The 23,541-nt window shown below is 33.0% G+C and overlaps 2 protein-coding genes and 3 non-coding genes across 5 annotated transcripts; 4 read left to right on the top strand and 1 right to left on the bottom strand.

The window, feature by feature from the left end:
- Positions 1-1,394: 1,394 nt before the first annotated feature.
- LOC112416584 (protein FAR1-RELATED SEQUENCE 5) lies at positions 1,395-4,883 on the bottom strand. The gene is made up of 4 exons (XM_039828347.1): positions 4,500-4,883; positions 3,987-4,063; positions 1,542-3,876; positions 1,395-1,437 (listed from the first exon to the last, which is right to left on the bottom strand). Exons 2-3 carry the CDS (start codon positions 4,038-4,040, stop codon positions 2,242-2,244), a joined length of 1,689 nt encoding a protein of 562 aa, XP_039684281.1. The 5' UTR covers positions 4,041-4,063; positions 4,500-4,883; the 3' UTR covers positions 1,395-1,437; positions 1,542-2,241.
- Positions 4,884-10,614: 5,731 nt separating this feature from the next.
- Positions 10,615-10,705, top strand: LOC112416854 (small nucleolar RNA snoR1). The gene has a single exon (XR_003007365.1). It is a non-coding gene; the product is annotated as a small nucleolar RNA snoR1 (small nucleolar RNA).
- Positions 10,706-11,061: 356 nt separating this feature from the next.
- Positions 11,062-11,141, top strand: LOC112416843 (small nucleolar RNA R12). The gene has a single exon (XR_003007354.1). It is a non-coding gene; the product is annotated as a small nucleolar RNA R12 (small nucleolar RNA).
- A 77-nt stretch (positions 11,142-11,218) lies between these two features.
- Positions 11,219-11,301, top strand: LOC112416914 (small nucleolar RNA SNORD24). Its single transcript, XR_003007425.1, has one exon. It is a non-coding gene; the product is annotated as a small nucleolar RNA SNORD24 (small nucleolar RNA).
- Positions 11,302-20,831: 9,530 nt separating this feature from the next.
- LOC112416252 (uncharacterized) lies at positions 20,832-22,357 on the top strand. The gene is given in 5 exon segments (XM_039827846.1): positions 20,832-20,972; positions 21,313-21,408; positions 21,505-21,702; positions 21,818-22,038; positions 22,040-22,357. Coding segments are annotated over 5 exon segments (909 nt in total). The 3' UTR covers positions 22,293-22,357.
- The last annotated feature ends 1,184 nt before the right edge of the window (positions 22,358-23,541 follow it).

The raw sequence follows: 23,541 nt of genomic DNA, 5'->3' as shown, positions 1-23,541 counted from the left end.
AAATTAATTAATTAATTATACATAAAAAATAAATAAATAATTTATGATACTATATAAATATGTATATGCGGGGTTGCGGGTCTGGGCAGTATAATACCCTTACCCGTGCCCATACTCATTTAATTTTGTGGGTATTACCCGTACCCGTGCCCAGATCCATAAAAGCGGGGTTTTACCCTACCCATTGTGGGTATTTTTTGCGGGTATCCATTGGATCTGGGTCTAATTGCCATCCCTAGGATTGTTGCAGGTGCAGACCATAAGCAAATAATTAACAAATATGATATGGCTAAACTTAATATATTTGTGTGCTCTATACAGCTCTCACCTGTTGCAAAGACTCCCACTAAGCCTAAGAGGCTTTTCCATTCTCAATCACCCCCTGCTAGTGGTAAAGGAAATAGTTCTAACAAGAAAGAGAAGAAGAAAAGTGGCGAGGGCAGTTCAAAGAAAGAAAGGAACATTGGGTTGCATATACCTAAGGGAAAACCCCTCCATTTTCGTCCCACCGGTGACATGGACTTGACAGATTTGGAAGTTTAAGTTTGTGCTTATCTATTTCAGAAAACAAAGGAACCCAAACTTATTGAGGAGAGGTTGGTGAAGGCCGGTGAACTATCTGCCAATAGAGATGAATTGATGTCTTTACTCCCAACTAAAGTTGTTTCTGAGTTGGTAATGTGTTAAAATACATTAGTTTGTCTTTGCATAACATTACCATGATTGTATAAATCATTTATTAAAACGTAACTTCTGTATTTGGTTATAGGTGATCACGCTTATGGCAGAGAATATTCGAGAGGCGCAACACCATAAGACTTCACAAGCTGTTTGGTGCTTACCACCTTCCTTTGAGGTAATCATTTAAATAAATAACTTCTTAGTCCATTAACCTTTTGTTGGGTTTAAAAATATGTACATGTGCTTAAACTAAAGATCAATTTTAATGGATTAGGTGGACTATCAAAAAAATATGCCTCAAGTTATGATATCACAAAAGTATTTTGCAAGGTGGATGCCTCCTTATCCTCATTTGAGGTTTGTAAGTATTTCCTTCATAATGCCTCTTGCGTTTGAGATGAAATATGTTTTCTGAGATGTTGAAAGTGATATAACAAATATGTTGGCTTCAATAATGGATTGTTGTTGTGCATATAGATATATGTTCCAATCAGAACAAGTATGGGACATTGGTACCTAATGATCATTAATATAGAAGAAAAGACCATCTACCATCTTGACTCCAATTGCCCCATCATTGTTGGAGAATTTAGAAAGCAAAAAATTGAAAAATTGGTAATAGCAATTAATACAGCTGCTCTTAAGTTACACCAATGCAGTAATCGCTAACAATATAGTCACTGCTGCATTCTAATGGGAATAACAAAATCAAATACATGCATCCAATATAGTCACTGCTGCATTCTAAAAAACATCCTGATGCCATAAAATAATAGATTCTGTAATTATTCTACATTTTAATTTAATCAATTAATATGTTCACAAACGGTTTATGATAACTAAACAAAAAACTTACTTACCACATCAATGTTACAGTCTTCAATGTCATTGGCATAGTCTTCATCAACATGGTCTATCATTTCCATCTCTTCAAGCTGGGAATTCAAGCATGCTTCTTCACGAAATTGACATGATTTTTTGTTATGTCCCTCAGCTCCGCATACACCACACTTATGTGTCTTTCTCTTAGGCTTAAAAGTGGCAGTCTGGGATGAAGATGTAGGTACTCCACCTTTTCTCCTAACCCGGAGGGGGGGGGGGGGGGGGTTCCCAATGCTACCTCCAGTTTGTGTATCCATGAAGGAAGGTTCATCACCATTGGTACTACCAACCAATTCCAGTCTTTCAGTTTGATTCTCTACCAAATAATAGTATTGCGAATCTCTTCTGGATTATTACCACATTGAAATGCAGCATTCAACAACCTTTTACATCGTTCCACCAAGGTTGCGTACGAAGTAACAAAGGCGGGATCATGTTGGCTGGAACTATTTGCATTTGCAGCGTTAACAGCATCTTTCACACCTTTCGTCCATCTCGGCAGAATAATAGAACTGGGCATGACAATGATGTTAAGATGAATTAAAACAGATACAATATGCTCACAAGGAATACCCAATGACTCAAGCCTCATACAAGAGCAACCAAATCTTAAGCTTTCTTGACAAAAAGTAACAGTCCAGTGAACATCTTGTCTAGGATATTTAGATACCATATAGGTTAAGATTGAACCACTATTACCCCCTGGCTCAACCTTGCAACGACAGCCCTTTCCAACATCGGCCTAAACATATGAAAAACTGACCTAGTGTACAAATTGGCAACTGACCTCTCTAGACATTTGTGTGGGGTTTGAAGAACGGTGTCACCAAACGAAGTTACGTAATCCATCTGCATTTCTTTGTACCTCAAGTGATTAAGCCAACGAAAAAATTGGTTCAAAAAATCAACAAAATTTGATAGTACATTCACATATTTCCCAAATTCCGAGTGCAATCCTTCACATCTTGAAGTCGTCCAAAAACCGGCATAAAACTTTCCCCGAATATGTGCAGTAGCCCACTTATCTCGCTTTTCATACATTTCCAACATCCACCTATTTCCATACAAACCAAACTCATGCAGAAGCTCCTCCCATCTACGATCAAACTCATCAACATCAATATCATCCAACATACAACGCTTAAACTTCACCACAAACTGCAGATTTTTAACGTTGCTGGTTGCGTTCCGAATAAGATGCCACGCACACAACCGATGATGAGCATCAGGAAACACCCTCCCAATTGCGTTTCTCATAGATAAATCACCATCAGTTATCACGGACACAAGACATTTACCATCCATTGCCTCAAGAAAGTTTTCCAAGAGCCAAACATAGCTATCTTCCGTCTCCTCCCCAACAATTGCACTACCAAATATGACGCTCTTGTTGTGATGATTTACACCAGAAAATATAACAAGGGGTGTATTGTATTTTATTTTCCGATATGTAGCATCAAATGCCAACACGTCACCAAATAATGAATAATCCATCCGGCTTTCTCCATCACACCAAAATAGATGCTTAAGCGACCCATCCACATTCAAAGTATGCTTCCAAAACATCATATCATCCCGGGTACACATTCCTTTAAGGAATTCAAGTGCAGCGTCTGCATCGGAACTCTTACTACCCCTCTCTTTAAGTTGTTCATTGTACATGTCTCTTTTTGTAAAGTCTAATTTTTCATACCCACCAGCCTGTGTGGCAAAATAACCATAGATGCGTGACGTGGGAATGCCAGATTTTCTCATGGTTTTCATTTGGAACTTGTCATGATTGGTCATCGTTCTATGGACTGGTAACATTCCTTCATACTTACTATCCAAGAAGGAATGATTATGAACATCATCAAAGTATTTAATGTACCAACGATCACTTTTAAAGTCAATATGGACTTGGAATTTGGCCTGACACCCACACCTACTAGTAGGTTTATGCTCTCCTTTTCTAATAACAGTTTTGTTATACCTATCATCCCTAATTCCTTCTCTATGGCAAAGAAAGGTTTGTTGAACTATTTGGCCATTGACATTCCTAACATTTCGACTTCTTCTACCAGCAAAACCATGTAAACAGGCATACCAATTATAAAACATAAATGCTACTTCCCGGTCCAGAAAATGGTACCTCATTATTTCTTCGCAACTCATTTCCTTCAAGTTAATCTTGCGTACGTCAACCATACAGTCAACAGCTGTTGCAACATCATGGTTGCACGGAAATCCTTCGTTGTTGGATTCCCCTACATCTTCGTCGCCACTTGAAATGTTTCCTATGTCCGAGCCAGAGCCACTACCGTTGTCAAACCCCTAAAAAGAAAGTGTTTACATCATCAAATTAGGTAACCTATATAAACCCAACTGCTAATAATACAGTACAATTTTAGCTTTCCCAGAAACAAAACAAAAATAAGGGTTACCTCCGGAGCGTCCGACACTAATTCATTACTTGGCTCTGCTTGAAAATTCTCCATATTTTATATATCCATTCTGCAGACTGTAATATACATAAAAAAATTAATCATCAAGTTATGCTTAATTTTAGTTAAATGATTCAGAAACTGCAAGAAGCCAGATTCATCTACACAACTTGAAGTTGTCGTGTTTTTAACTTTAGGTTGAAATATATATATATATATATATATATATATATATATATATATATATATATATATATATATATATATGATCAGTTGTGTGGGTTATGCGCACAAAGGGTCATCAAATCCAGCAAAATGCGAAGACACGCCAAGGTTAAATCCAAATAAATATCTGAATTAATTTCAAAATCTGAATTTTAACAAAGTTAATTCAAAAATCAATGGAGCTTGTGTAAAGAAGTCTGATTTTAACAAAATTAATTCGACATATACCAATCATCACCATTTCAGTTTCAAATTCAAATTCAACAACAGATAAGTGTAAAATCATACCTTGTTTGGTGTAAGATAGAAGATTGGTGACAGATCTATAGGGTTTTGCTTGATTCACCAACAAAATTTAGATTGCCGGAGTGGTTGTTGAAACTCGGAACCTTGTCGCTGGAGAAGATGAAGTGAGGTGGCCCGGTTAAAAAAAACGCCGAAGAAGATGATGTGCGGTGGTCGTCTGAGGCTCTTGGAATGAATGAATGAAGTGAGGTCTTGGAGAAAATAACAGGAATGAATGAATGAAGTGAGGTCTTGGAGAAAATAACGAAGAAAATAATGAAGGAAGGAAAGAAGTGAGGTCTTGGATCAGTAGTAAAAGAGGGAGGTGTAGTGGAAATTTCAATAAAGATTATAAAACTATTTTAATTTTTCTTTTTTTAATTATAAACCAGTGGGTTAACTGCCACCTGTCCTGGGATGTGGCCCTTTCCCATGGTGGGAAAGAAAATTCCATTCCCAGGCTAAACTTAACCTTCTTTTAGAGCACGTTAGGTATGTCAAGATACATACTATATATTTTTCCTTTTGTTTACGCGCCCTAGTTCTAATTTTAGAATTTGATTCTTGAAGCTTTGAGCAAACATAGGCGGTTTCATGGGATTAGAGTGTGCTATTAGGAAGAAAAGCTCTTGAGGTAAGGGTTTTTTCCCATACGTCCATACTAAGTGCTAGGTTGTGTTATTAAGTAAAGGTAGCAATTTTTGTCTTTTAAAAAGAAAAATAATTAAAATGTATTTTCATGGTAAAATTAATCCTTTTTAAAAGCGATTATTATTAATTATGAGTGATTATTCTTAATTATGTTTTATATGAAAGTTGTGTATGATAATGTGATGCGAATTGACATTTTTTATATTAATATGCTTTATTTATTTTTTTTATGTTGGAAAAGAAATGTTACATTTTTGATGAATTAAAGAAAAAAGAACTATGAAAATGTGAGTTTGTGAAATGATTGACTTTTGGTTTGTGTACTTGATGATGCATTAATATTTGACTGTAATTGCCTTAGTGACAGGTTAATATCATATTTCTTAGTGGTGCCTAAGTGGCGGGTTATAATTATATTCTGTGTGGTACCTTAGTGGCGGGTTTTAGTCTGCATTTTCATAATCATGTATGGCATATGCATCTGTGTGGTGCCTTAGTGGTAGGAATTGCAATTATATTCTGTGTGGATGTCTTAGTAGCGGGAATTATATATGGATCATATAGTTTATAAGAGCATGCATCTTACGCATAATTCCATTGAGTCGGTTGTATATTTGTGATTTTATAATTGATTAAACTATTATAATGCAAATGAAATATGTGCGAACCTTACTTAAAGGATATGACTTGAATGTATTTTCTTAAACCTTTTTGATTGAGAAGTTTTGATACTATCTATTTTATGACATTGTTTCTTGTGCTTTGAGTATGAACCAATTTGGATAAGAAAATTGACCCTTACACTAATATTTTAGGTACCAAAGCAGATATGGTCTATGCTTTGAAGTTTTTGCTTGAAGTGCGTACGGGGGACAAATTGGGTTTTTGATCGAATTGTAAATTTTAAAGGATATTTATTTTAGGAATTTTTATTAAATTATGTTAAGAATTTTGTATAGATTTTGCTAAGAATTTATTATTGATGATTAAAAAAAAAATAGTAGTGATTTTCGAAAAAAGAAAATGAATTAGGCGTAATGTCTTGGACTAAAATCCGGGGCGTTACAAAAACCATATTTTAGCCTTGATAATATCATTGTGATCACACACAATTGTTGATTTATCTATCGATAGCCACTGAACAAAATCTAAAACGAATTGAACTTACATATACACAAGTTAAGCTAGCAAGGGAAGCCATATGGTTGATTATTTTCCATTTAATTCTCTTCCTCTTCATAACTGAATGAACGAGTAAGACTGCAAAACCTTCATAGTGTGTGTTTGGTTTAACTTTAGATAGAATTGATTCTGATATAATTGATTCTGACAGAATTGATTCTGAGAGAATTGATTTATGTTTGGATATAATAATGCAGAATTGATTAAACAAACTGAATGTTGTTTGGATAGTTTTATCAAAATTGCTTTTGAATGTATAATTACTAAAATGGACATAGCTAAATAGAAATTACTAAATTAGGATAATTAAGTGCAATATAGTTAAAATATAAGTTATTACAATACTAATAGCATGAAAATAAAAATTACAAATAGATAATAGAATTTAAATTGCAACAAAGTACTAATATTATTACAAAACTAATTTAAAGTGTATTATAGTACTAATATTATTACAAAACTGATTTAAAGTGTATTATAGTACCAAATAGGTTAAACCATACTCCATTCCTTTTTCAAGGCATCATACATATTCTTCAATTGAATCTTGTCATAATCTCTCCCGGTTGATTCATGAAATAGGCAAACAATGTTTTTCCACCCTTTCTTAGTAAAGCTAGTGCCAACGCGTTCATTCTTGACAACTTGATCCAAACATGTTTGGATGAATATTTCATTCACTTTAAGATCCGACCAATCCGCATAAACTTTCTTTTATTTAGCCATAATGCTATGTACACAAAATATGATAGGAAAAATAAAAGATAAAATGAGCCAACACTACCTCTATAGATGCATAACAAGTATTCTTTCTTTTGATTGTATAAATTTTACATCATGGCATGAATATATAAATTTTACATAACAAGTGTTCATTTTAAACTAGTGTTTAAAATTACATTCAAACACTTTAGCATAAATATTTAAGTTACTAACTGCATAATTTTCATAAAAAATCACTTTAAGCTCTAAGAGACATTTTATCAAACACATATAATGCAATATTTTTTGTTTGTAGAAATTCATAAGAGATGTTATATTATGCAACCAAACAAATTTTATAAGCATTGCAGCAAAGAAAAAAGGTTAAATTTAATACAAACAAGTAAGCAAATCAAAGTAAAAATCACTCAAAAATGCCAAATTACCTTGTTGTTGTTGTTATCTTTTGAGCAGAATTTTTCCTTTTTGTTGTTCTCTTGAGCACAATATTTGCTAGCGGAGGTGGTGTTGTTATATAACCTAATAGCAATAAATTTTTAGATTAAATTTGTGAAGGGTGGTTGAGTTCTAGCTAGAGAAAAGTGGACAGTGGAATGAATGAATTTAAGGTTCCAAGTAGAAAAAAGCAAATATGGTTGGAGAAAGGGTGATAAAAATTGATGATAATTAAGAGGGTAGTTATGGAATTGATAATAGTTTAATGTAGAATTGATTCTACAAAAGCCAAAAGCTAGGATTTGTAGCTTCATGGATAATTGCTTTTGGAGGATAGAATCAATTCTTAAAAGCCAAACCAAACACCATTGAAAATTCAGCTTTTCACTTTTGAGGGTTGTAGAATCACTTCTTGGTGGTGAAAAGCTGAACCAAACAGACTCATAATCATTAGCAAAATAAACACATCCATCAGTATTGCATAAAATGCAATTGGCATTCCGAGTATACATCACAGTGAACCTGCAATTGGTACTCCAATTGTCTATGTTGGAAATGTTTAACCAACCAAAAAACAATATAAAAGAAGGTCAGAAGTTGGAGTAGTTGGACCTAAGTTAATCTTCATCGCATATTTAACAAAAAAAGATGAAGCATTACATGTCAAATGCTTGATTACACACATTTAGTTCAACATAAATAGGCATCGAGCATCAAAAAAGTACTACTAATATAAGTTATAATTCCATGCTTCAATTCCATGCTTGTGTATATGTATGTTCAATTCGTTATAGATTTTGTTCATAGCTATCGATAGATAAATCAACAATTGTGTGTGATCACAATGATATTATAAATTGTATAAATTAATTTTTCGCGATAATTTTAAGCATAAATTAAGCAAATTGGATTGAGTAAGGACTAATATTGAGTGCATAAATTGTTTATAGGGACTAAAAAAACTATTAAAATTAAGTAAGGACTAAACTTAGAAGGTCTCAATTTTATAGGGACCAAAAACATATTTAAAGGTAAAAAAAAATAAAAAAAATTGCCAGATCAGCTGTCTGTTTGGTGACTGGACGGGAAATTGACGGCAGGGACTAAATTTGGAAACGGAGATAAAATGTGAGGATTTTAAAAACATTTAGTTAAATGTAGGGATTATTTATCAAATGAGCGTAAAATGTAGGGACTAAAAACATGCATAACCCTATTATTTATGTCATTTCAACTTATAAGCTAATTCAACTGTTTTTTAAGAAGTTAAACTAATCCACCGAAATCCCCACATGGTAAAATCGAACTAGTAACTTTATGGACGAGCACACTTCAAAGAACCAAACCAATCTCAATGCAACTGTAAATTTTACGGAACACTCCAAATTCTATAAGCTAGCTTATACGCTAACTAGTTTATCAGTTATTCACTATCAGCTCATATATTATAAGCTAACCTATCAATTATTGACAAAAAAAATTTCAAAAAAAGCCTTAGGTACCGTTTGGCCAGGCTTTTTTTTTCGGTCTAAAAGCTACTTTAAAACAAAGTTAAAATAAAGCTCTTTAAGAAAAAGGCCAAAGCTGTTTGGTTTCTTTATTTTTTTTTAGTTCTAAAGTTATTTTTGAGTTAAAAGCTGTTTGGCAAAATATTGTACAAAACTTTGAATTTATTATTTTTTGGTGGTGTCTGGGGTTCGAACCCAGGACCTTGCATATATTTATGCATTGTCTATAAATAAAAAAAACTTTGAATTCATTATGAATTAACATAATAAATAAAAAAATGTCTAAAATATTTTTTGGAGGGAAAAAATGTTTAAAATATAAAAGATATATTTTTACCAATACTATATTTACTCAATGACGTTTATTTTGTGTAACATGAATACAAATTTGTACAGTATCTTTTCCAATTATACTCTATAACAAATTTTGTTATAAGAAGACCATATTTTTAGTGTTGGTCAAAAAGATAAAATTTATATTATATAATATTATATTTGTTACATTGTTGGTGTCATTGAAAAAGATATGTTTAGTTTTTTTAATAAGAAAAAGATATGCATAGTTTCTTACAATACAAATGTGTAAATTATATATAAGTATAATTTTTTTAGGCAACTATACTTGTACTTTTAATTAAAATCAAAATTTTATAAAAATAATTATACGCATTACACAACACTAACAAAAATTATACGCATTAGCATAACAAAAAAAAACAGAAAGAAGAACATAAAGTATTACTCTAAACGCTAACGTGTGTGTGTATTTCCGTGGTTGAAGAAAGGGAATAAAAATATTCGGTGTCATTCATTGACAGCGTGAATACAAATATTTGCGAGGTTGTGATGATCAAAAGATATTGAAATTAATATATAAGTGATAAAAAGATAATAAAATTCCTTAAAAAAATAGATAATAAACTTAAATGGAACCTCATTAAAAAATTAAATGGACCGGTTAAAAAAAATAAAAAAAAATAAAATGGAAGAAAAAAGCATATTGAAAAAATAAAACAAAAGGTTGCCGGCGGGAGTTGAAGAGAGGTGCTTGTGAAATAAATTGGGGAGAAATAGTTTTTTGAAGTAGCATTCAACAACTTTTGGTTAAAGCTCATTCCATTCAATTTTATGCATTCTAAAAAAAGTACTTTTTTTCGAAGGTACTTTATTGATATTGTGTTTGGCCTAGCTTCTCCTTAAAAACTTAGAAAAGCTGAAAAAAAGCCGGGCCAAACGGTACCTTAGTATAAGTACTTTTAAGCAAACAAAGCCTCAATGGATTGTGGAACACAAGGCGTATTTAAATCTAAAAACAGAGGTATAGGGGTGTGAATAAAAAAGGCAATGTGCGATTAACAAACACCTAAAACAAAACTCCGACCCATAAAAGCCCAAACGTTTAGCATGTTTTTCAAGTAGAACCCTAACAAAAAGCCTATAAAAACCACAAGCCTCTCAGAAACTTCATCAAACCCTAATTTACATTCTGTTCTCTTCTCTGTTTCGCAGATGTAGCCGCTCCCACTTTGTTGCTCGATCGACATTTTTTTTTCCTTCTCTTTTTTGTTCTTCGATCCTATTTTTCTTTTCAGTTTTTGTTAATTATTTGTTTAAACAAAGACGAGGATGAATATTGCTTTATTCTGACACCTCTTGTATGAGATGGATCTTATGATCCATCCTTGAGCACATTATGCAACTCTCTGAGTCTTGTTTATCAAATTGTACTTTTTTCTCTGAAGCACGGACACTCTTCAAATTAGGTTTGTCTTGTGTCCGTGTTGTGTCGGTATCTGAGGTCTATAGTTTTTGTTTAATTTATTTTTTCTGTTCTTATTGAAACAATTTTTCTAAGCCTAATATTGCAATTCTTTGGTCATCGATATGTATGTCAAGGAATCTATCATTAGGCAATAGTAATGTTTGTTTTACACGTGCACGTGTAAATTATGCGTGCACTCTATCTTTAGCTCCTGATATCCTTTTCTACGGGATTTTCCGGTGACGAGATAGATACAATTTTTTCTTTTTTGAATTAAATGTTTTATTTTAACTTGTGATGATGTTGTTGAATGATGAAAAAATTGACGGATTATTACTGATATTATTCATATATGATAATCTTAATCAGCTACTTCTGACTACATCAATCAAAAATATTTGAGTGTTTTTTTTTATTCTTTTTCAAATATTTTATGATTGTTAATTTTGTTATGAGTTTGGAGCCTGTGATGTTATAAAATATTTGCTACTCTTGATGGGATCACCCATGTGATGATTATTTATCCACCAAGATCTCTGAGGCTTCATCGTTCATGATTTGTTCAAATTGTTCTGTGGCACTAGATCAATGTGGCTTAATAGTAGTTTTGGCCCCTAACTTTTTCAAAGTTGCGATTTTGGTCTTTTAAAGAGAAAAATAACTACAAAATTTCCTCCTTTGCCACCAAGAACTCTAGTTTTTGCCGAAGGTCAATTTTGTACGTTTTTTTAGGGGCAAAAGTCTTATGTTAGTTAAAGTTTGGGGCGAAGACTGCTATTAATCCGATCAATGTTGACTACAAATTGTTCTTTTGCTTCAGTTTTTTTAACGTATTTTCTTCTGGTTCTGCTTGTTTTGAGAAACGCATCACCGCTTTCGGACGAAGAAGTACCAATTAATAAGCCTTTATACACAGATCTTTGTGTATGTGGCTTCTTCAAGCAAAAAGGATTGGAGTATTAAAATTGATTTTTGCATATTCTAAGCAGAAAATGGGTTCGTTGAATTTTTCCCTTAAACAGGTTCTTTAACATACAGAATTTCATCCAGCAAAGCATATTGTTTTTTGCATATAAAAGAAAGCAACATTTTGCCCAAAAAAAAGAAAAACAAAGTGCAGCGATTTTAAGAGGCTTAATTTTAAAATATTATTTTAATCTATTTCAAAAAAAAAAAAATCTAAAACACTAAAGCCCGTTGCCTGTTACGAAATTGTGAATAACAACCACGTGGACCAATAAATAAGATAAAGGATTACAAATAAATAAGATGAAATACTGATTTGCCTAACATGTAAAATTGATTTGAAGAAAGAGAATTATATTAATGTTGTAATATATCCTTACAAAGATATCATTCCATAATATTCAATACATATTCCATAATATTCAATACATACGAGTTAAATATTATTTGAGTTCACACTAATATTCATTTCTTTCCACTTTTTCCTTTTAAGAAAAAACAAAAAAAGTAAATCGTGTGTATTGGTTTTCCACCACGGTTTTATTTTACAATCCATACAATTAATGGTATTTTTAATAAAACAGTTTTGTTGGCATTTGTAAAAAAAAAAAAAACATAATTGTTAATAGTTGTAAAAGAAAAAAAAAACATTGCTTTGTTATTTTTTGTTGATACGGGAGTATATTGAGCAGTTATAACATTAAAAATGGGTCTATGTTTGATAAGCCCATCAGATCACAAACCCAAACCCTAAATATTCACTAATAGATTCAACATCGGCATTAGAAAGTATGCTTCTTCCCAAACACACCAGCCGCCTCACATAACAATAGTGTTGTTAATTTTTTTCTTTGTTCTCTGCTTCTTCTTTGCAGCTTAATCAAATCATATTCCCATTCCATTTACAGTTTATAATCGAACCATATTCCTTTCTTCTCTTCTATTTCTTGTTTTTTGTTTTTTCTTTTTTTTTTAATCTGAGTGTTGAACTGGCCCAGTTTTGTAAACCGGCTGAGCCACGTCGGTTTACACCGGTTTGATTGCATGGCCGATCCAATAAATAGATCGAACTAGACACCCTATCGCTTCATGAACGACTAGTTCAATCGGCCGGTTCGAGCCGGTTTTAATTGTCCAATTTTTCAAAATATTCAATTAGTTCCTCAATTTATGAAATGTCAATCAATTTAGTCCCTCAAATTAAGTATTAACGGTGCTGACGTGGGCTGTTAACCACTCAAATGGCTTGCCATGTCAGATGCCACACTTAACCACTCACATGCTTGCCATGTCAGATTACACACAAACAAAGACTGATTAAATTGTAGAAAATCCTTGGCATGTTCATGGCCGTTATACAACGACTCTTTCTTCTCCAAATCTATAAAATTTGAACCCTAATTTTACAATCTGTAATCTAGAGTTTAAAATCCAAAATTTTCCCCAATTCTAAAAACGTCAAACCCTAATTTGTTTTTATTGAACCCGAAATCCAAAGTCTCCAAAATTTCTTCAAGCAAAATTGTTTAGATTGAATCATGAAGAGGTTTTGGAGGGCAAGGTTGATGGACAAAGTTGAGAGCTTGTGTTGATTAAATATTTGACAGTCATAATTTGCTTGTTTGAGTTTTTTAACATTCTACTAGGAGTGTGCAATACCCTTAATGAAAATGTAACCTTCTGTCATAATATTACCATCAAATTAGTCCATGAATTATTTGACTAAATATCAAATCGATCCTTACATTATATGAAAATACAATCAAATAAGTCCATGAATTATATAAATAGACGTCAGTTTGATCCTTGATGCATACATGTTCAGAACAAAGTTAAAAGTATAGACACAATTTTGGGCATTAATAAGTCATAATTAAGTCATTGCACTTCTTAAATATTACATAGTAAAAAAAAAAAAAAAAACTCAACTAGGGGGCATAGTTTAAACAGGTCTCAATATTACATTTCCAAAATCATAATTTAAACATGTACCAAACATCACTTCTTTGAAAATCCTGGAATTGGGATAACCTTCATGAATCGGGGTTCAGTAAAATTGGATGACCCATAACCATGATAATGGTACTCTAATAACTCCACGAGCAGTTGCATGTGTTGGAGTATGACCCCTCACTGATGTTTGCTTAGACCTCACAGTTAAAATATTTGGTCCTCTAACGCCATACTTCCTTGTACTTACTGCATGTAATAAAACTTTCAATCAAATCAATCCTACATTAGTACACTTACTAGAAAATCGATTCTTATATTTTATGAGTCATACCTGTCTAGGAACTGCCTCATTTGCAACAACATTGATGACAAGAACTGCCTCATTAACAATAAGATTGACATTAGTTTGAACCCGATCATCATTTTCTCACACATCATTAACAACAACATTTTCAGCATTTTCTTCTGCGGGTTGTTCAAGCTTAGTATCAATCCAATCTTCTGGTCTCCTAGAAACACCGTGCTTCACACAACCTCTTGAGTTATGACCAAATGATCCACAAATATGTAAGTCTTCTTCATGTTACTCCCACAAACAGGTTCCTCAATGCCATCCTTTCTCATGTTCTTCTTTGGTCTTCCTGCAACCCTTCCTACCACAATTTAGATACCTTGAAGTAACCACTGCATCGTTTCACCATCTTTTCAATGTCCCACAAACATAACTAATCTACATCCACTTTTTCTCAAACACATAATTCACCATCAATATATTGAAGCCTCAGATACTCATCTCGCTCTAAACTCCCATCGTGATGCATGATTAGTGTAACGCCCGTTTTGATTTATTTAATTATTAAGATGAGTTTAAAATATATTTATATGATTTGTGTGATTTTGATGATTTATATGATTGGTGTGATTTATGTTATTTAATGAGGAGTTGCGACTTATTTTATTGTTTAATAAAATAAGAATTTGAAAATAAAATAAATATTGAGTTGAGGGGTTGTTTTGAGATTTTAGAGAGTTTTGGGGGAGAAAGAGGAATAAGATAAAATAGATAGAGGAGATATAAATAGGAGAGACCTAGTTTAGAAAAATTAGTACGTACAATCAGTTTTTGGAGAAAAGGGAGAAAAAGCCAAGAGAAGAGAAGATGACCTAGAGGAAGGCTGCGATTTTGATTTATAAGGTAAGGGTGAGACTAGCATTCAATTCTATTAAGCTATATAATTCGGATGGTTGTATTTGACAAGTGTAGGATTGATTTTAGAGAATTGGAGAATTAGGGTTAAGGTGAGAAGTTGAGGATTAATTGATGTAGAATTGTTAGATTGATGTAGAAACTGTTTACAGACCTTAGATAATCCATAGGATGATTACAGGAATCAATATTAAGCTTAAAACCATGTGTTTAGGTGAATTTTCGTGAAAACTGCACTTCTGCTCGAGCCAACATTCATTGCTCGCCTCCCGAGGGATGATCCTCGCCATAGCGAGTGATGAACTTCATCGCTCGCCTCACGAGCAAGTTTACCCGCCTCGCGAGTTGCACCTTGCAGCTCGCCACAGCGAGCAGTTCACTCGCCATAGCGAGCATGACCAGTGAGGAACCTGATTTGTGATTTCATTAGTTAAGTCAAACCTTAGAAGATCCTGAGTGCCTGAACATGTATAATAATGATTAGGCAAGTTTTTAGATTGAGATTGAACCTGGGAAAGTTTAAAAATGGATTTTTGGGTGAAAAATGTCAAATTCCCGAGAGCACCAAGTTTCTGGTTCGCCAAGGCGAGTTCCTTACTCGCCAAAGGCGAATGCCTTTTTCATGAACTCGCCATAGCGAGTAGAGGCTCTCGCCTCACGAGTTGTCCATTTACAAAACACCTTGTTAGGTTAAATGTGACATTTGTCGTACGAGTTGATGTGAGTTGATCTTGGAGGTACGTAGGAAACTAAGTTGTTTATCTTGTTGTTGTTGTTTCAGTAAGCTTGAATTATATGATTTAATGTTGTTGTTAATGTTATATAGTTGTATATACATTACATGAATTATGTATGATGTTGTGATGTTGCTGTTTTGCATTTGATATTGTTATATCATGAATTATTTTGTATACTGCCTATGTTGTTGTTTGTTTATTAACTAAGCTGCATGAGTCGGTTTAAGTTGAAAGAGGCCGATGTTCCAAATTATAGGATTTATATAAGAGGTCGTTGTTGCTAAGATGTTAAGTTGTTGAGTCCATGCATACTCATTCATTGTTGGGGGCTTGATGCTCTAGAGCCTTCGCTCACCACGTTGGGGGCTTGATGCCCTGGAGCTTTAGCTCAACTAAGTTGAGGGCTTGATGCCTTGGAAGTATATTAATACTTAATACGTTGAGGGCTCGATGCCCTGGATTGGTACCACATGCATATAAGAGGATTAAGTTGCAATAGTCAAGTTGAGGTCGCATTGTCGAGTCAAAGTTGTTAAGTTGTCAAGATGTTAAGTTGTGATTCTTTATATGAGTTGTAAATGAAGTGATATATGATATATTATTATCTATGATGATATTATGACGTTTTCATGTTGTTAAATATAATTGTTGAATTATATGTTTAATATTATTGTTTTGTGAAATCTCACTCCTTCTGCTTGGAAATGTTGCTCTTCGTATGAGTAACTTGCAGGTGATCGAGAGTAGGTAGCTGTTGGTTTGCTGTCGTGAGTGACTATCCCTCACTGAGTCTTTAGGTGCTCTGATACGTAACGAGATGGGAACTTTTGTGGCTATTTTCTATTCCTTACGTGTTTGATTTATGAATTTAAATGATTAAGTTGTTAGTTGAATATTTATGATATGTTTCGATGAGGCCTTCGTGCCAAGACTATTTATGATGTTAAATTAAATCCGATGCGAAGTTTTGGATAATTATGTTGAAGGATAAATTGTTATTTATCTCATTTATGATTTTAAGAAGTGTAGCATTCCGTTTATGTGTTGAATTCTCTGATAAATGTTATGAAATTTTTATGTTGGGAAAACGGGGTGTTACAATTAGCGTGATATTTTTTCCATACTGCGTATTTTGGCAACATTAGTCATAATTACAAACAAAACAACAACAAAATGCAAATCAAAATTCACTAGCATATGAAAGATACCCATTTTAGAAATTGTGTTAATCAACCAATAATTCCCTTCATTACTTATCTCATGTTAATCAATTTTAGTAACCAACCAGAAAAACATCAAAATTTTAAGTCTTAAACTGAAAACCCTACAATGAATAATAAAAAAACGGTCACAAAAACACAACAGTAACCAAAAAACAACAGAGTAAATGTAACAGCCCAATTTTTAGCTAGATTTATTTTAATTACTTTTAATTGTGTTTGTGTGTGATTAAATGTGCTTGTGTGTATTTAATTGTCATTGGGTGCATTTAAATGGATTACCGTATTAGAAGGGTATTTTGGTCATTTGACGGGTAAGGGTAAAATGGTAATTTTGGTGAGAATTATTTTATTAATTGGTGAGGACCCTTATTTTACTAAGTTACTAGTGTAGTGATTAGTTTTTACCGTTAGTGACCGTTGGTTATATTTTACCGTTGTTAGTAATTACCGTTGAGTGTATAGAAACTTTTGAATTGTGTTAGAATGGGTTAGGCCCATTAGCATTTTGAGTTAAGCCCATTAAGGGAGATAACATTAGGGTTGTCATAGAAAATATCATTCACTTCACAAAACATTTTCCTAGAGAGAGAAAGAGGTGAAGAGAAGAACAAGAGTGTTGAAGGGAAAGCTTGAGGAATCAATTTGGGTGACCTAGGAGCTGAATTGAAGCAAGGGTTAGAGATAATCAACTTCAAAGGTAAGGGGGTTAGTTATTATCATAATCATGTACAATCTTTGCATTTTCTCATGTTGTATGAAAATGGGTTGGTGAACAATTGTTGTTAAATTCGTGCTCTTGCTGTGATGCTATTTTCTTGTGCTTGAATTGATGATTATGGTATGTTTATGGGTGAAATTACATGTTTCAAAGTATGTATAAATGTTAAGTTATGAAATTATGCTTAATTGATGAAATTTGATATGCTTTGATTGAAAAGAGATGTGATTCATATTCCATTAATGTGGTTATTGTTAACTGATGCTATTGTAAGTGAATTATGATTTGGGTATACTTAATTGTGGATTGATGATGAGAAATAAATTGTTGTTGATGGTTTTGTGAAATTAGTGAAGTTGAGTTAAGTGTTCATGTGAAGGACCAAAATGAACTTTTTGATATATATATGGTTGTTGACTGAAATTTTGTTATTGTTGGATGAATTGAACCTATGAGAATTTCTGTTTTCACGTTGTGGTTATGTTAGTTGAGTCGTTTGGGAGAAAACGGATTTTTCGTGTGAAATGTCGATGTTTAAGCGTTTTCGCCAATAAGTGATTATGTGAGGTTTTGGAAAATGACTTTTGGGATGGTTGAAACATGAAATTTTTATAGATTATGTTAGAGTCAAGTGTCAGGATCATGTAGGTGAAAACGGCATCAAAATCCGATTAACGGTTTGCATTTTACGCGCGAAATGGTGAAAAACGCACTTTTGGAAAAGCTGTAAGCGAACAGGCCAGAAGCATACTTCAGAAGCACACTTCAGAAGCACACTTCAGAAGCGTACTTCAGAAGCACTCTTCAGAAGCGTACTTCAGGAGCACTCTTCAGAAGTAGGCCAGAAGCTTCTCAAGAAGCGCCAGTTCCAGCATCTCCTGTTTCGCGTTCTTGCGTCTTTTTCACCTATTTCTGTTTCGAATTGGCCTTTGGTGTAAACATGAAAGTTTTAGATAATTTTGTTAGCTTTCTAATGGCGTTGGTTTCAGGTCCAAATGATTTTTAGAACTCGAGTTATGATCAAATTACTACACATGGGTCATGTGAATTTTTGTGAAAACTTAGCATAACTTTTTCTATGAGTCGTGAAACTTTTCCAAACTTGATATTTGGCTTAATGAAGTATTTAGAGGGAATAATTGAGTATGTAAATATGTAATTGGGATGTGATAATGATCATGAGATATATTTTGCTATCTTACTTGGAATATGAGAATGCTTGAATTGGTGAAACTATATGATATAGTTGATGTTGAGTGACATTGTTGATTATTGATAATATGTTGATGTGTGATGATGAATACTATGATTTATTTGTGTGGGCATGTTTTCTTGATAATGCAATGTTGTGGAGATAATCAATATAATTGGGTGTTGTCCTATATATTGAGTTGAGATTGTGATTTGTTGTCGCATTATCGAGTCCTTACACATGTCCATGCATCATAGTCGTTGTTGCTGTAAAAGGGATGAATCTTTTACTTCGAGATTATTGTAAGGCAGAGGTGAGCCTTACATGCGATGTTGACTTGTCCATCGGAGGTGACGACCTTGTTGAGATTTGGTACCACATGCATTTATGTGTCAATAAGTGCATATCATAGCATGAGTCCTATGTGAAATATGTGATTGGTGATGAATTGAGAAGAATGAAAGTTGACAATGAATATTTATGATTGGATAATTATTCATGTGATTGATATATGTGGATATGAGCTATCAAGTTGTGATATAAGTATTTATGCATGACTATTATTATTCAAGTACATGATATTTATTTGATTTGATTATTATCTGGATTATGATAATGTAATGCTTACCCCCAGTGGTTTTAACCGCCTACTTGCCTGTATGGGTGAGTAGACGTTGTGCAGGAGTAGTCTCGGTGAGTCTTTGCTTGGGATATCGGGAGCTTCCTCCGATATCGGTGTCGTGTCGGCTCTGATCTAGGCTTGTCGTGTCGGTCTAGATTAGGTTGTTTATATTTTCGTTGGGATTATTATTTTGTTGATGACTACCCGATGTTTGGGTTTTGAGATTTATCTTTTGGATATGATTTATTTGCTCATGGCATGTATATATTTGATCACTCTGATTTATATTCCGCTGTAACTGTTGAGGTTTACATACATGTCTATCGGTTTTTGAATTTTGAATAAGACGTAATCTCTATTTCTTGAATAAATGTATTATTCGCATGTTTAATTGCTTTAATAGAAATAGGAGCGTTACAGTAAACATCAAACGTAGGTTAAACATGAAAACGAATGGATAAAAATGAAAACGAAAATAAAAAACAATCACAAAAATAGGAGAAAACAAACACGAGTGAATGGAAAACAAACGACTTTACCTTTACTGACGACGAAATCTTCCTTCAAAATGGTATCTTTTTCAAAATTGATAGATGAAGACGATGATGATTTTTGAGAGATGAAGATGAAGATAGTGAAGGTTTTAGTGGAAAGGAGAAGAGTCAGGGACTAGTTTGATGTTTTTGAATGAAATGTAAGGATGGAAGGATGTGCAAAAGAGGAAAAATAGAAAAAATTGAAAGTGAAAAGTGAAATTTGTAACATTTCTATCAAAATAGTCGTTGTACACGTGGAAGACTTGATGTGGACATTACAACACAACATGCAGATTGATACATCGGTGTCTCCAGAAAGATTGTACGGAGGAATTAAATTCAAGGATTAATTTGATATTTGGACAACCTTTCTTCTAGCATTGGGACTATTGTTGTGCACTTTGAAAAGATGTCTAACATGATGGAGAAAAGAGAAAAGGATAGAGAGCTGAAGAATAATATTTGGGATATTATAAAAGATATTCCAAATTTAGATGACAAAACTCGTTTCAAGATTGCTGAATTAATGAAGTCTTAAGCAAATAAGGACCTCTTCTTGAAGATGTCACCGGAAGACCGCTTGTCTTGGATAAAATTCAAGTTAGGGGACGAATAATATTTGATCATCTGTGTGTTATTTGAACATCTTGATTTTGTTGAACTATAGTTTATGGTTTCTATTTTGGTTGTACTTTTGTTAAAGTATTTGGTTTGCTTTTTTTTTTTGTTGAACTATAATGATTGTATTTGGATTAAAGAATTTAGTTCTATATGTTTTGTGAGACTAATGTGGTTAAAATTTAATTATATTTTCATTATAGTATTTTAAATATGACTTTGCATTGACTCTTATACTACCTTAAATATTTTCTTATAATCATGGCAACGACATAGAGGACGAAGAAATTGATTATGAAGGAATGAGTGAAGATATAGATACTGAAGCTATAGATGATGATGATGATGATGATGATGATGATACAAATGATGAAGAAACATATGAAGAATTGTATGAAGCCATATACATGTATATGATGGCAATTCATGCTTTAATGCACGTGGTAAATCAGTTTTTGAATATGATGCGTGGTGAACATGTTGAACGTCCATTAACTCGACGATGAATTACATGTAAGGGATATGACTATATACATAAATCATTGAATGGAGATTCTGAAATCTTTCGACAAGTATATAGAATGTATCCTGATGTATTCCGAAAGTTATGCATGATTATAAGAGAAAAAAACACCTTTGGTGGATACAAGATTTATTTGTATTGAAGAAATGCTTGCGTCGTTCTTACAAATTGTCGGTCAGAATGCTCGATATTGTATAATTAAAAATACGTTTGGCCGATCACAATTTGCTGCAAGTGCAAATTTTCACAAGATTTTGAAGGCTTTGAACTCAATAGCACCTGATTTGATGGCTAAACCAACCTCAAGTGTGCCTGCAAAAATAAGGGAAAGCACAAGATTTTATCCTTACTTCAAGGTATGTGATCATTATCTAATTATAAGAGAATTGTAAATATAATCATCTTTATTATAATAATATTTTTTTTATGGTTGTATATAAACACACTTTTAGGATTGCATTGGAGCTATTGATGGTACACATATTCCTGCATTGGTAAGAGGACGAGATGTAAGCAGTTATCGTGATCGTCGTGGAAGGATATCACAAAATGTATTAGCTGCTTGTAATTTTGATTTGGAGTTCATGTACGTTCTCAGCGGGTGGGAGGGTTCAGCCCATGATTCCAAGTTGCTAAATGATGCTTTGAAAAGGAAGAATGGACTAAAAGTGCCCCACGGTAAGTAATTAATTTTTAAATTATAATGATGTTTTTTTTTCTTTCACTTTCATACTTATTTTATATGTATTTTAAATTTAATTAGGTAAATATTTTCTGGTGGATTGCGGATTTGCTAATCGACGCAAATTTTTAGCTCCACATCGAGGTGTGCGATATCATCTACAAGATTTTGCAAGTTACGATAATGACCCTGAAAATGAAAAGGAGTTATTCAATCTTCGGCATGCGTCTTTAAGGAATGTGGTTGAGAGAATATTTGGTATTTTTAAATCGCGTTTCACAATTTTTAAGTGAACACCTCCATTTTTTTAAGACACAAGCAGAACTTGTGTTGGCATGTGCAACACTTCATAACTTTCTTCGCAAAGAATGTCGTTCCGATGAATTTCCAGTTGAACCTTCTAACGAGTCTTCATCTTCAACTTCAATGTTACCTATTCATGAAGACAATAATGATGAACTCAATGTTCAAACACAAGAGCAAGAACAAGAAGATGCTAATATATGGAGGACTAATATAGGTTTAGATATGTGGAGAGATGTACAAGGAATACCGTGATACTACTCTAAACGGTGATTCAGTGAATCACATTTCCCTTTTCATATTGGGAGATGCTAATATCTGAAGATAATCTTGTTTTAAGAAACTTCATTACCAGCAAGACATATTTTGCATTTTTCCTAGTTTGTTACTTACCGAATATATTTTGTTTTATCTTTTTGTTATGCAATTATTTGTTTTTCTCTTTTTGATGTATCGGTACAAGGTCGATTTTGAATCTAGAGATCACTTTGTTTCGGAAAAAAAAATTATTTGTTTACTATTTCTATCATTCATGGTTGTAAGTTTGTTCTTTTTCCACTAAAGTTCATTGAAAGGCTAAAATATGGTTTTAGTCCCTGCAAATATGCCTCGTTTTGGTTTTAGTCCCTGTAAAAAAAAAAAATTGTTTTTGGTTCCTGAATTTTTTTTGTTTTTGAAAATAGTCCATGACCCCACTTTTGTGATGATTTGCATACGTGGCACATTATAACTGAACCAATTTTGTAGTTTTTGGTCCCTGCAAAATATTTTGTTTTTAAAAAGGTCCCTGCAAAATTTTTTGTTTTTGAAAATAGTCCCTCAGGGGACTATTTTCAAAAACAAAAAATTTTGCAGGGACCAAAAACAATTTTTTTTTTACAGGGATTAAAACCAAAACGAGGCATATTTGCAGGGACTAAGGGGGTGTATTGGATTAGGATTTTAAAGGACAATTTTTGTTTAAAAAAGTCTTGAGGATTTTAAAAGACTTTGCAAGATTTTGATGACTTTGATGATTTTAAAAGACTATTAAGAATTTCAATGGATTTAATTCATAAGATTTTAAAAGATTTTATGGATTTCAAGAGATTTCAACAGATTTTATGAATTTTAAAAAATAATTGAAAAAAATATTATAACACACTCTCTTTCACAAAATCTCAATAAATGCTCTTTTATTTATTTTATTTTTTACGGGAGAGTTAGAGCTAGGGCTAGATAGAGAGAGTGTGAAGGAATCAGAGAGAGAGAGAGATTTTTTACGGGAGAGCTAGAGAGAGGTTTTTTACGGGAGAGCTAGAGAGAGAGAGAGAGAGAGAGAGAGAGGGAGAGATAATAAAATCTTAAAAGAAAAAAAAACAATCCTAAGAAATCTCATGTTTTCATGAAAGACTTTTTCATGCTAAAATTTCACTAGAAAATCTCACAAAATCCATCAAAATCTGATTTATTAAACAATCCTTCGAAATTTGAATGATTTTGAATACCACTAGACTTTTTTTAA

This window comes from Medicago truncatula, chromosome 7 (assembly GCF_003473485.1).
Source record: "Medicago truncatula cultivar Jemalong A17 chromosome 7, MtrunA17r5.0-ANR, whole genome shotgun sequence".
Taxonomy (NCBI): Eukaryota; Viridiplantae; Streptophyta; class Magnoliopsida; order Fabales; family Fabaceae; genus Medicago; species Medicago truncatula.
The sequence above is the reverse complement of the archived record's forward strand: the minus strand, read 5'-3'. Positions and strand labels throughout refer to the sequence as shown.

What these genes read in the sequence shown, in the direction of transcription:
- LOC112416584 (XM_039828347.1), bottom strand. Translation starts at nt 4,040, where the DNA reads ATGGAGAATTTTCAAGCAGAGCCAAGTAATGAATTAGTGTCGGACGCT. An exon ending in TAGTGTCGGACGCTCCGGAG is followed by an intron (nt 3,877 to 3,986) that starts GTAACCCTTATT and finishes CTTTCTTTTTAG; the next exon opens with GGGTTTGACAACGGTAGTGG.